The 13,810-nt window shown below is 37.8% G+C and overlaps 1 protein-coding gene across 1 annotated transcript in view; it reads left to right on the top strand.

Annotated features, from left to right (window-relative positions):
- Positions 1 to 12,437, top strand: part of EPHB1 (EPH receptor B1) — a 494,682-nt gene extending 482,245 nt beyond the window's left edge. The window contains exons 14-17 of the mRNA XM_044669152.1: positions 4,066 to 4,259; positions 7,105 to 7,260; positions 10,923 to 11,025; positions 11,473 to 12,437. Coding sequence (XP_044525087.1) covers positions 4,066 to 4,259; positions 7,105 to 7,260; positions 10,923 to 11,025; positions 11,473 to 11,514 — 495 coding nt within the window. The 3' untranslated portion in view covers positions 11,515 to 12,437. The remainder of the gene's footprint in view (positions 1 to 4,065; positions 4,260 to 7,104; positions 7,261 to 10,922; positions 11,026 to 11,472) is intronic.
- The last annotated feature ends 1,373 nt before the right edge of the window (positions 12,438 to 13,810 follow it).

The raw sequence follows: 13,810 nt of genomic DNA, 5'->3' as shown, positions 1-13,810 counted from the left end.
CCTTCCTGCTTTCCTTCCTTCCTTCCTTCCTTCCTTCCTTCCTTCCTTCCTTCCTTCCTTACTTCCTTTCTTCCTTCCTTCCTTCCTTCCTTCCTTCCTTCCTTCCTTCCTTCCTTCCTTCCTTGTTTCCTTGTTTCCTTGTTTCCTTCCTTCTTTCTTTCTTTCCTCCCTTCCTTTTTTCCTCAAGCTATATTTTCATGATGTCACACAGTCCCAGGAAATTCTGCTGGTCACAGGTGGAAGTTTTGCACTTGTCAGCATGAAAACAGATGAGAAGACCAGCAAAATGCTGATTGCACTAGAAGCCCCATGTATGCGCCAGTCTGATCAGTTCTTTTAGGGAATATCTGGAAGCAATTTCTCTCTTCTCTGGACAAACCTTGCATTTTCTTTCTCCCTTGTTACACTTTCTACCGTATTCAATGATTCACTTGTGTATCTATCTTATCTTACATTATTTTCTCTACTATGCCATAAAAACTAAACCATTCATTTAGAGCAGAAACAAGGTTTTATTTACTGTGGTATCTTCCAAGTTATTACACATAAAGATGCCAATAAGTAGTGGTTGAATTGAATATAATCAACAGTCCCACCTTTCTTAGAGAGTAGTAACATATTCATCTGGGAGCTTCCCTGGGACTTTCAGCAATACATGGCTTTGTGTCTAAGAATTATAAAGTTTGAAGACAAACTGAAATGCTGAGAACATTATTTGTCTTTGAAAGAAGCTGTCTTCGAATTGCAGGTGACCTTGGCAGTCGGTCTTCATGCTAATCTTTAGGATTGGTGCTTGTATTGGTATTAGGATTAGGCCCTTGCACTGAGGGAATAGCTTTCCTAAACCTTCAAAACTCTTTGATGCCAGGGAATCAGTCATCTTCAGTGAAAACTTTCTAAGCATTTATGGTGACTTGTGAAAGCTTAAAAAAATTCCTGAAGCATCAGAATCCTGTTTGAAAGATGGAAGAGTTCATTAGCAAAGATAGAATATTACAAGAACACTTTTAGGTCATCCAAACCCTTTGAGATATAGAAACTGTGGCTCCAAGACACCAAATGATTTGCACCGGGTCACAAGGCTAGGGAAAGAGGTATAGGGAACAGACTGTAGGCTCCCTGAGAGCAGGAATTCTTTTATTTTTGTTGTTTTATTTCTGACCTAGAATAGTGCCTGTAACATAGAAGTCACTTAGTGAATACCTGTTGATGCAGTGATTGAATAAAATCTATGGCTTCCCATTCTTAGGTGTTCCTTTCTGACACCTTAGCTGTAGCCATTGAAGGTCTACATTGTGAAAATATTTTGCAGTGTTAATTAGCAAACTTTTTTTTTCAAATGAAAGAATCTTAAATCCTCCAGGAACCTTATCTCTAATAATAATAACCCAACAACTAAATTGCAATGGTGAAAGTAGCAATAATGTCACCAAAAGAATTCTGAGCTCCTCCTAAGGCATTCATATTCCAGGAATCTCTGAAAGAAGCTGAGCAACTCCCTGTATCCACCACTAAGAAGCTAACAGCTCTGAGACATTTTGCTTTGCCTTTTCAGAGAGGTAAAGTGAATGCAAGGTGTTTCGAGGCTCAGAAAAAATAGCAAAGTATTTTGCATATCTAAAAGAACTATATAAATTGATAGCATTATATTGTTTGGTTTTTTTTAAACCCTTGTCTTCCATTTTAGAATGAAAAGTCGTTATTAGTCCCAAGACAGAAGAACAGTAAGAGCTCAGTATTTGGGATTACGTGGCTTACCCAGAGTCACAAAGATAGCAAGCAATTTAGGCTGTATTTGAATCCAGGACCTCCCATCTCCAGGCCTGACTCTCCATCTCCTGAGCCATCTAGCTGTCTGAGTAAATATTATAACTAATAGCCTGCAAGCTAATAATCACTAGTCTGGTGAGGACTCTATGACCTAAACCTGCTATTGGGCTCTTGCCGAGCTTAAGCAATGTTTATAGAGCAACACAGGGGTGTTTAGGGAAATGTTTAACCATCAATTGGGAGGGGAGAAAAGAATATATGCACTTTTCAGTTTAGTCTGAAATATTATTAATACTTTCTTAAGCATAAACAATCAATATGATAATAAATCAAGCCCTCATTTGTAGCAACTGCTGATTCTTGAGGTGTAAATGTTCACACTGAAAATTTTACAACTTTCTCTCTCAAGCCTAAAACTGGCTAGAGCTGGTTCCAGCACATCCCAAGGTAAATGGCTCCTTTATGAAGACAAAACCAGGATATTGGACCAAGGACCCAAATAAGAAAAGTTTCAGTCCTTTAAGGAAAAAGCAGACAAAGAAGAATAGAATGCCAACTTCAAGAAGGAGAAGCTGAGTCTAAAGAATATCTGTCAGTCTGTCAAGTAGAAGAAGCCATGGCCAATTAAGGAGCATACATGGGAGCCTGAGAGAAAATTCATTCGGATTGGATCAACTGTCTTAATGGACCAGGAATCAGCTGGGCTGTGTGACAAGTTCACTCCATTTGGTTGCCTGCCTGGTGCTATTTAAAAAAGAAACTGGAATTGATGAGTTGGCTCAAGGGGATCATTAAGATGCTCCATTGCTCATCTAAATTAACTGAAACTTTTAGTTTTCATTTTGATGTTTGATGTCTACAAAGCTTCTGAATTTCCCTCCAAACATAGATTGCTGTGAAAACTGCACAAAATGAACAGAAGAGATAGGATTCAGATTCTGGGAATCCCACTGACTAATTTTCATTATGCCCTATTTACATTGTACCTCCCTCACTTACAATATCCATGACTCTAGACAAGCCAGAAGTCATTGTACTTCATTCAGTCTGGTCATCTGTGAAATGGGCATAAACATACTTTTCTCTTACAGGAATTCTGGGAAGATCAAAAGAAAACATAACACCAATGTGAATTGTTTTGTCTTTATGTTCATATGCAGTTGTGAAAGAATGAGGTCATTATTACACTGATAAGAAATGCTTTTAATAAAAGTATATTAATCTAATGAGCTATGCTACTCTGACCTATCACCTCATTTCTTCAAATAGTTAATATGAAGGTATAATTTAATCATAGTTTATAACAAAGAACGTATAAGTTTATTGAGGATACAGGCTTTTGATTTTTTGTCTTTATATCCTCAATATTTAGTACTACTATATCTTTGTTGTTGTTTTTGAACCCTTACCTTGTGTCTTAAAATTAATATTAATATTTGTTCCAAGACAGAAGAGCAATAAGGGCTAAGAAATTGAGGTTAACTGACTTTCTTAGGGACATACAGCAAGGAAGGGTTTGAGGCAAGGTTTGAATCCATGACCCCTTTCCCCATCTCCAGGAGTAGCTCTCTATCCACTGAGCCATGTAGCTGCCCCTGTTCCATTAAATCTTTTTTTTAACCCTTAACTTCTTTGTATTGGCTCCTAGGTGGAAGAGTGGCAAGGGCGGGCAATGGAGGTCAAGTGACTTGCTCAGGGTCACACAGCTGGGAAGTGTCTGAGCCCAGATTTGAACCTAGGACCTCCCGTCTCTAGGTCTGACTCTCAATCCACTGAGCTACCCAGCTGCCCCCTGTTCCATTATATCTTGAGGCAGTTGGGTGGAACAGCAAATGAGAGACCCTTGTCTTGGAATTAGGAGGATCTGAGTTAAAATTTCACTTCAGATACAAGTTGCGTGACCCTGTGCAAACAAATCTCTTAACTTCTCTCAACCTCAGTTTCCTCATCTGGAAAACAGGGATAATTATAATAGCTATCTTCCAGGACTGTTCTAGGGATTAAATTAGGTAATATTTGAGTAAAAACATGAATCATGTAACCATGGAAAATTTTTCTAAAAAATAAAATAATTTTAAAAAATTAGGTAATATTTGGAAAGAGTTTCATGACTCTTAAAATATTATATGAATAATATATATTATAATTAGAATTATGGGGCATCTAACATGGCCCTTAATAAATATTTGTTGAGCTGATTTAATTTGATACTCTCTTGAACATATGTGAGGATGAACTTCATGTACGTGGTGTCAACAGCCACTCTAAAGTCTTCTCCCCTATCTCCCTCTTCAGGTCATCAATGCCATTGAACAGGACTACCGACTTCCCCCACCCATGGACTGCCCTGCTGCTCTGCACCAGCTTATGTTAGATTGTTGGCAGAAGGACCGCAATACCCGACCACGCTTTACAGAGATTGTCAACACTCTGGATAAAATGATCCGGAACCCAGCAAGTCTCAAAACTGTGGCAACCATCACCGCTGTGTGAGTGTCAGGGCATCACTGACAAAAAGGTCCTTGGGAGGGTCTATTAAGAGAGCAATAAGGGCAGCTAGGTGGTTCAGGAGTCAGGAGGTTCTGGGTTCAAATGTGGCCTCAAATACTTTCTGGCTATGTGATCTGGAGCAATCACTTAACCCCATTTCCCTAGCCCTTGCCCTTCTTTCTTAGACAGAAAGTAAGGGTTTAAAAAAAAAAAGGGGATAGAGAGCAATAACAGGCAAGAAAAGGAGCAGCATGTTAGAGTGTCTACAGAGTTATTCTTGAGGTCAGGAAGACTCGGGTACCTGTCCCAACTCTGACATGTCCTGGCTGTGTGACTCTAGGCAAGTCACTTCATCTTTCAGTCCCCCAATTCTCTTGTCTATTATTTGCTCAATTGGATCATTAGTTTCACTAGAGAATATAACAAATGGAAGAATATTTACTTTGTCAATCAACTTTTAGGTCTCATGAAAACAAAACAAAAAAAACAACCCAGTCTTAAAGTCAAAAGACCCAGATCAGCATACTGGTCCCACCAGTTACTTGTTCTATGATTTTGAGGGAATCGATTCACTTCTCTGTGTCTCAGTCTCTCTATCTGTAAAATGGAAATTACAATACTTGTTCTCACAGAGACAGAAATGAGGGTATATGAAAGCAATTCACAACTCTGAGGTCTACATAATGGAATTTATTATTTGTTTCTCTCCTGTCTCTCTTTTGAATAAAATATACACCACTTCTAAAATGATTCATTAAAAGGTATTGGGAGATTCTCCTAGATCTCTACTTTGTTTTAAATTCTCATTTAGGCTTCATTTTTGCCACTATTTAAGTCTGTCTAGCAAAATGCCATTCTTTCTCTTCACATAGTATAGTCTATTTCTATAGCTCTTCCATTAAATTACCCCTGAGAGGGTAAATAAAAGGCTTCTAAAGAACAGAGGGATCTGTAGATTAGGGCTATTTTTGTTGTTCAGTCATTTCCATCGTGTTCAACTTTTCATGATCCCATTTGGAGTTTTTTGGCAAAGATACTGAAGTGATTGGGCATTTCCTTCTCCAGCTCATTTTACAGATGAGGAAACTGAGGTAAACAAGGTTAAATGACTTGTCCAGGGTCAAATAGCTAGCAACTATCTGAGGCCAAATTTGAACTTATGTCTTTCTGACTCCAGATGGGGCACTCTTTCCTTTACACCATTCAGCTACCAATAAACAGGCTGAGTTTGACAATATATAGGTAGCTGGATTCAGTGAATAAGTGTCTGAGGCTGGATTTGAACTCAGGAAGACTCATTTTCCTGGTTTCAGACTTGACACTTTATCTACTGTGCCTCCTAGCAGCCCTCAGATTGGGGCTATAAGAATTGGCAAATGACAGCCAACCCTGGTCACTTGGAGAAAAAAAATAAGAAATGTATCATGAGCAAATATGCGCAATTTAAATTAGGAATTGGTCTTTCATCGCTTATTTATCAATTAAATAGTAGCATATTGATATAGTGATACTATAATATACCAATGCAAAATATGAGCTCCCCCAAACCTCTGGAGTCAGAGGACCTCCTTTCAAATTCTACCTCTGATGCTTATACTTGGATAACCTTAGGCAAGTTGTTTAATATTCCTTTTTCTCTTCATTTTCTGTAAAATTGTTTGTTCTAGATGGCCTCTGAAGTCCCTCTAAATCCAGAGCTATGATCCTATAATCCTGTAAATCCTGCCTCTCTTCCCCCCCAAAAAACAAAACACAAAACTATTACATGGTTGCCAGGTCTCTGGTGATGATGCCTTGAGAACTTAGCTAAGCAAAAAACTGATGGTTCATCACTAGTCCTATATCTGAAACCTCTCCAACTTGGTAAGAACTTCCAGAATATGCAATGTGATGCCCCAGTTTGCCAAGAACTCTTTCACCCCTAGATCATGATCAAGATTAAAGAAAGACAAATATTAAGTACATCTTGATATGCCCTGTTGGAAGATGAATCATTAATGATATCTCAGTTTATCTTTACAAAAATCTTGCTAGGAAAGAAGAATCCAATTTTATAGATAAAGAAATTGAAATCAGAAGTTAGTGACATTCCCAAGTTCCTATACTGCTAAAGTATGCTAGAAAGTATGCAAAAAAACTGAGCAGGAATTTGAATCTGGGGTCCTGCTTCTGTGTCCTTTCCACTTCACAGATAACAGAGCCAGAGTAATTTCTAAATGAAAAGACCCAGAACAAAAAAGAAAAATGTTAAGAAGAAAACCAAAAGAAAATTTAAAAATAAACATCCATTTTCTTTCTTTCTTTCTTTCTTTCTTTCTTTCTTTCTTTCTTTCTTTTTTTAAATCCTCACCTCCTTTCTTAGAATAAATACCAAGTATTGGTTGCAAGGCAGAAGAATGATGAGGGCTAGGTAATTGGGGTTAAATGACTTGTCCAGGGACACACATTTAGGATGTGTCTGAGGACAAGTTTAAACCTAGTACTTCCCATCTCTAACCCTGACTCTCTATCTCCTGAACTACGTAACTGCCTCAAACCATTTTCTTGATGGTGGAAGATATGGATACTGATTAACAATGGAGCAGACAAATATTCTTTCCTAGAGATGGTATGAATTGGGATAATATGAGTCTGTCTAGAATTAACTGTAATCTTGAGGAGATGCAGGGGAATGGGTGAGATAACCCCTAAAGAATCACACCAGCTCTAAAACTTAGTCATCCAACCATTATGACTTCTACCCATTTCTGGAGCTGTTCAATTTGTTTCTAGCTTAAAATATTGATTGATTCTTCCAAGTTTGTAGCTCAGCAAATTAACTCTGGTATATTTCTGTCATTGCAGGCCTTCTCAGCCCCTGTTAGATCGTTCCATCCCCGATTTCACTGCCTTTACCTCAGTGGATGATTGGCTCAATGCTATTAAAATGGTCCAATACAGGGACAGTTTCCTAACTGCTGGGTTCACCTCTCTTCAGCTGGTTACTCAGATGACATCAGAGTAAGTAGACCATATTCTCTTCAGCCTGTCCTTACATGACTTCACTTCTTTTCATAGCTATAGAGGTTGGTGGAGTGGTGGTATATATGGGGAAGAGAGAAGGAAAAAGTGTAGGCTATACTTAATGGGGGAAATTAAAAGTTGTATTTAATATTTATACATATTATTTGCGTATTTCCTGAGATTCTCCTTTCTATCATTCAAGTTTTAAAAGTCAAACCATCAAGGAAAGCATTCAGATGAAAAGAACAGAGATAGCCAATAATTTAAACAAAATAGAAATAGACATTGTGCAATCTTAGTACAATGGTCAGAGATACAGGCAATGCCTATAGATTTTACATAAGTTGCACTTGTGAAAGGACAGTGAGATGGTGCAGTGGATAGAATGCCAGGTGAGGTGTCAGGAAGACTCATCTTCCTGAATTCAAAACTGGCCTGAAACACCTACAAGCTCTGTGACCCTAGGCAAGTCACTGTTTGCTTCAGTTTCCTCATCTGTAAAATGATTTGCAGAAGGAAATGGCAAACCCCAGAAGTATCTTTGCTAAGAAATCCCCAAAGTGGGTCACTAAAAGTTGGACACAACTGAAACGACTGAACACAACAGTAATTTTTTCACCTAGTAAATAGTAGATATTGATTAACAAATATCCTTTGTTATCCTTCCCTGTATCCTTCCCTATATCCTTCCCTAGTGATGCTATGAATTGGGATAATATGTATATGTCTAGAATGATGAATAGTCCTGATTAGATGTAGGACAATGGATGGGTGAGGTAACCCCTAAGAACCTAAGAACAGCTCTAGAACTCAGTCATCCAACCATGATGACTTCTACTCATTTCTGGACCTGAATAACAACAGAATAAATATTGGTGAATAAGTGTTTGGCTCTTTGAGGTCCCTTCTAACTCTATCTAACTGGGAATAATAATGCCACAGCAAGTGTTTACAAAGCACAGAAAAATGACAGAACACCAATAATAAAGCACCTGTGAAAATCTCAAACCCATACCAATTTGTTCTTCCCCTTGCCTTGTATGCTGACAGTCAGATAGGGAGAGGGCAAGTGTTACTGACAACTGATGGTCACAATTCATCCCATCAAAGAAAGTTATGGCACCCTTAGAGTTTGGTCCAATCTTCTAGACTCTCTTTGGCTGATCATCATGAATCTCTCTGGCTAATGTAGAATACTCAAGATTGGACTACATGAAGGCCATGTATCCAATGACCTATTTCATGGGACACTTGTGAGAGATTAGAGGAGCAATGATCAAACGCCATCATTCTTTTTACCCTGGATTTCTTTCAGGATGAAGTCACGCATTTCTCCAAGTCTAACCTTTTGTAATACTACTTTCACGAAACTCTATCCTCTGGCCTGGATGTCAAATAAACCCTAAAATGCAGCATTTGTCACATCCCTATTTCCTGGTCTGCCTTCAACCCAGTGTCACAATGGCAGCTTCCTTTCAGTTTCAGCTTTGTTTCTTGGAGAATTGCTGTTGTCAGTGATAATGGGGACACCATTGTCTCTTGGGAGGTTGTTTGGATGTGGTTCCAAACTTGGATCTACTAAACATCAGAGTTCATTTAATTTCTCTCTTATAGACCTTTGGTACATATCCAGACATTAACCAAAAAGACAGCTCCTGCCATTATAAATTATCATCAAACACAAAAACTTAAAAATGCAATACTTACAAGTAGAAAATCAATCATCTCAAGTTGTCATTTATACATGGACACTACGGGATGATTGGCAGAGGCCATGATTTAAGGATGGAAATGTATCTGCAATGAAACTCTTCTCTCTTATTTTCGCCTCTGTTTTTTAACACTAAGGGAGAGAAGGTATACCTATTCTTCTACTGCAAGGGGGTAGGGTAGAGTAATTGGCCCCAGAAGAATTCTCTCCTGCTTGACAACATCCACATACAAGAGAACTGAAGGAGGGGAAAAAAGAAAAAGAAAAACTTTAATGGAAAGTGAAGTTGATATATAGGGGGTTTATTTCCAGTTAAGAAAGAGAAACTCTGGGTACAATTTGGTATGTTTTGAGAGGAGAAAAAGTGGAATAGAAAACAAGCAGCTAAGAAAGATTGCATAAATGCAAATCCAGAAAAAATAGGGAACATATGATAATTAGTGATAATAATAATCCTAATATCCATAATACATAATGACCCAAATAAGGTGCAATTCAAGGGAAATTGGTAGCCTTGCCGAAGTAAAATCAGGAGAAAATGGTGTAGGAAAGAACTATATTCAATACTTCTTCTCCCCTCTTTGGTATGGAAAGGACTGCAGAGAGTGGCCTAATGAGTTATGATTTGGGGATTTGAAGGGTAGGTTGTCCTTAACTTGGGAAGTAGGTGATAAACTCTAGTTTTTCATTTAGGTGGCTTGCACAATTTCAAGAATCTTTTTTACTTAGCTAATGAAAGAAGCATGACTATAATCTAGTCTTTTGCCTATCCCTTTTCCCAGCAACTACAACAGTTTCATTCAGAAAACTGTCTAGGTCTCCACATGAAATATAGACAGGGAGCCAAGTCAGAAACTTTCACAGAATTTCTTCTTGATTCAGACAATATTCATTTGGGGGGAATATCTTTCATGGAATTTCAGGACCTTCCTTTCCAAAATAGGGATAGAAAATTAGTAGTCAGAAATACCATTAGAAAAGCAGGTATATCTGACATTTACAAATTTCTCACGATGCCAATAAATGAGTATTGAGTTTAAAGGAAAGATCAATGGGATCCTGGTGGCAGTGTGTGGACAGAATGTTTAGACAAAAACAAAACAAAACAAAACAAACAAAAAAAACCACTTCAATTTTGCCCTTAAAGTGGGGTTGTTATCTATAAAGATGAAGTGAATGAATAAATCCATTAAATCACTCTAATCCATCTAGAATAGGTGATAATATATTCAATTAATCTCAGATGCAGGCTTTAGACAAGAAGACAAAACCAAAAAAATCTAAGGAACTGCAATGTTGTTGAGCAAGAATGTCGTTTCCATTGGTCATAGAAACTTGGCCATGTTTCTGATATCTTAGGGATAATTAAGGTGACTGAAAAAGAATTTGGTAAATCAGGAAAAGTCTTATGTAAGTTGTTTCAAGTATAACTTTGAAGGAAAAGGAGTGTTTTGGTGGAGAAAAAAAAGACAAAAGGGAAACATCGCCCATCCCTCTTTATTTGAATCAAATCATTTTGCCCAACTTTACTCTGAAGTTTTAACATTTAAAGAATATTTTCCTTTATTCCTAGGCTTCCTATAGACATCTCAGCCTTTATTCACAGCATTCCCTATGCCTGGGATGCTTTTTTGAAAAGTTCTCTTCATACTTATTTCTTTAAGACTAAGCTCAAAACCCATCAGCTCTAGAAAGTCTTCTCATGTCCCCCTAGGCAGAAGTGATTTCTCCCTCCTATGAGCTTTCATTGTACATTATTCGAGTTTATTTTAAATGCATATGTTCTATTTTTCATTACAATTATGTAATTTTAAATTTTAAATTAAAAAATAAAATAATACTTATGTTGGTGTTCTGTAAAGAGGGGGCATATAACAAATGTTTCTTGAATGAAGGAATGAAATGACAGTGAATTGTTTTTTCTTGTTGTTTCTATTTCCTCTCCCAGAGACCTTCTGAGAATAGGAGTGACTTTGGCGGGACATCAGAAGAAGATCTTGAACAGTGTTCATTCCATGAGGGTACAGATGAGTCAATCTCCAACCTCAATGGCATGAGAATTCTCGTTTTCTGAGGGGTAGGAGTGGGAGGGAAATGGTCAAGGGTTAAAGGGGGAAGGAGAGGTTAATAAAGCGTGAAAAGTTTTGGAGAGGGTGGCTTCACCAACTGAGAATCATAATGCCACCAACGAAGAGTAAACTGGACTTGATTTTTAATAGGCAACTTCTGTTTCTCATTGACAGAAGCTCCTTTATGATGCCAGGGGAAACCAAATATAAATATAAATATGTAAAAAGCATATATGTAAAAGGAAATGAAGACAAATTAATGTGTATTGGGGAAATGAAAAATAGACTCAAATCCCACCATCAGTGAGCAAGAGTCATAAACAAATAGGAAGAAAGGGAAGGAGGTGGAGGGAAGAAACAAAGGCAATTTTCAATTCTTCTTCACCAATGACATTTCTTTTCTTTTCTCCTTTTGTACTCCTCCCCTAGACCCCTGTCCCTTCTCCCACATCCATTTCCCTTTGCTCATGACCTGTGTGGGGAAGGTTCTTCAAACAAATTGTCCAGCGCCTGAATCTCAAGATGTCTTTCTGTCAGTTACCAAAGGACTTTGCTGACCACTGCATGGGGGATCCAAACCAAGTCAATTAATGTCTTCATATTGAAGAAGAGATGTACCTTCAATTGAAAACCTTGTTTTTCTTTTGTTTGCATTTTTTGCAAAAAGGAAAAAGAAACCACAAATTGGAAAAAAAAAAAAAAGAAAATCTGTTTCCGTGCGTGTGAGCACGAGTGTGTGTGTGTGTCTGCATTGTAAAATGACTGTGGATTCATTGCTTGTTCGTAACAGACACAAACAAGGGACAAGAACTGTGACAGCATCGGCATTGTCACTCCCCAGGAAGTCGGAAAGGATCATAGGTGGTTGACTTGGCTTTCTAAGTTTGGCCCAACTGGACCACTGGTTTCATTGGGATTGGGGATGGGGAGAAAAAAAGAAAGGAAACCAAACTCACAGTAGCTTGCAAGCTCAGAGACAGGAAGCAGAGGAGAGCTTTGAAATGGATCTTATTTGGGCCATGCTAGAATAGTATTGACTGTTGGATTACTGGCAACTGGAAAGGACGAGAAAAAAAAAAAGAGTATGTTGAGAATGTTCTCCAACATTCCAGTAACATATAGGTAGGTGGCAAAGAAGGAGTCTTCTTTTCTAACATGTGGACCTAAGGGTTTTGGTCTTAAATACTGGCTTAGGTTGTATGGCTTCAGAGGTATGTTCATATGTTTCTGTGTTTCTCTTTACACTATTCTCTATTGTACCTCATTGCTCAATTCACTTTTGTAAATTCCACTTAACATTTAAATATTTTTAATTTTGCCTTTTACCTTAATCTCCTTGCTAATTTTATCTGTCTAATTAAAATGAGCAGAAGCATGTCTGGGTTTACATAGAATGGTGTCAGAGTGTATGTCCATGTGCCAATGGGTTTCACCAGAGTAACCATGAAAACCTATAAAAACACCTTCCCCATTCAACTGCTCTCTATCTGAGATAGAGAGAATGTTTACCTTGACCTGTCACTTTCAAGTTGGAATATATTGTGTAAAACATTCCAACTAACATGGCCAAGAAAAGAAATTGAGAAGCTACATTACCGTGATTTCACGACATGGGCCAATAGATGAACTAAACCAAAATCCTAGCCCAGCTTTGATATTTCATTGTTATCTTCAGTGACACATTCCATTTTCAAAAGAAAAAATTTGGGTACCTTTGTAAAACTCCAAATCATTTAACATACCTCTAGAGAACATTTTATAGTTGTGGATATCATGATGGTGCTCACATGCATGTGTTGGTGTATAATTAAAAGGAATTATGGGATTGCCACATTTCTTGTGTAATAAACAATTATGGCTAGAACAGTATTATCTATAGTGCCAGAAACCCTCATTATTGAGGGAAATTCCTAGTCCTTAAAGATCAAAAGATTCATCAAAATATGCACATAAAACAGAGACTTACTCTCTTATTCACTGTTTCATTATTTGCATTTCTCTCCTTAAAGTACTTGCCTTTCACACAATCTTAGTGGAGTGACTGACTGACTGAATGAATGAATGAATGAAGGAAGGAAGGAAAGAATGTGGATACAATACTTCCCATCAGATTCAAAACCTATGTCTAGAGGCCCCCAGTCCAGGAAATAAGCAGATAAGCAAACTTTTCCTTATTAATTGCTTGACAATTCCATGCACAATTTACTAATTGCCCCAAAGACCTCAATCCATGAAGTGTCTGACAAGCCCAGGCAATGCTGCTAATCTACTCTCAATTTTCCACAGGAATGAATTTTAATTTGTCACTAAATAGATCATGCTGCATTCTTAACCCTGGTGTCCCCATACTGGGCTCAATGGAAGATTGTCAAGTTTCTTTGCAGCAGACAGATTGTTTCAAGGAGAAAACTGGGTTGCTTCCTCTCATTTGCTTTCTTCAGAGGACAACAGGAATAGAAGAATAACATCATTCAAAATGGATAAGAATGAAATAGAAAAAGAATAGTAGTCATAGGAAAGAACAGTTCTCAATTGGCAGAGACTATGACCAAGGGTAAAGAGAGGGACGTGCTCTTTGCTGTCCCTCATCCCATTGAAGACTCCTTTAAAAACTCTTGCCAAGACTTGAAGGCCATTGTATTGAAAGCTATCAGAGAAATGGGTGTGAATCACAACATATTTTATCTTTGTGCAAAATATAGCAACATGGTACCTGTTGTACATAGCATTGTGAAATCTGAGCAGCAGCAACAGACACCAGTCATTC

The sequence above is a fragment of the Gracilinanus agilis genome, chromosome 3 (genome assembly GCF_016433145.1).
Source record: "Gracilinanus agilis isolate LMUSP501 chromosome 3, AgileGrace, whole genome shotgun sequence".
Classification (NCBI taxonomy): Eukaryota; Metazoa; Chordata; class Mammalia; order Didelphimorphia; family Didelphidae; genus Gracilinanus; species Gracilinanus agilis.
The sequence above is the reverse complement of the archived record's forward strand: the minus strand, read 5'-3'. Positions and strand labels throughout refer to the sequence as shown.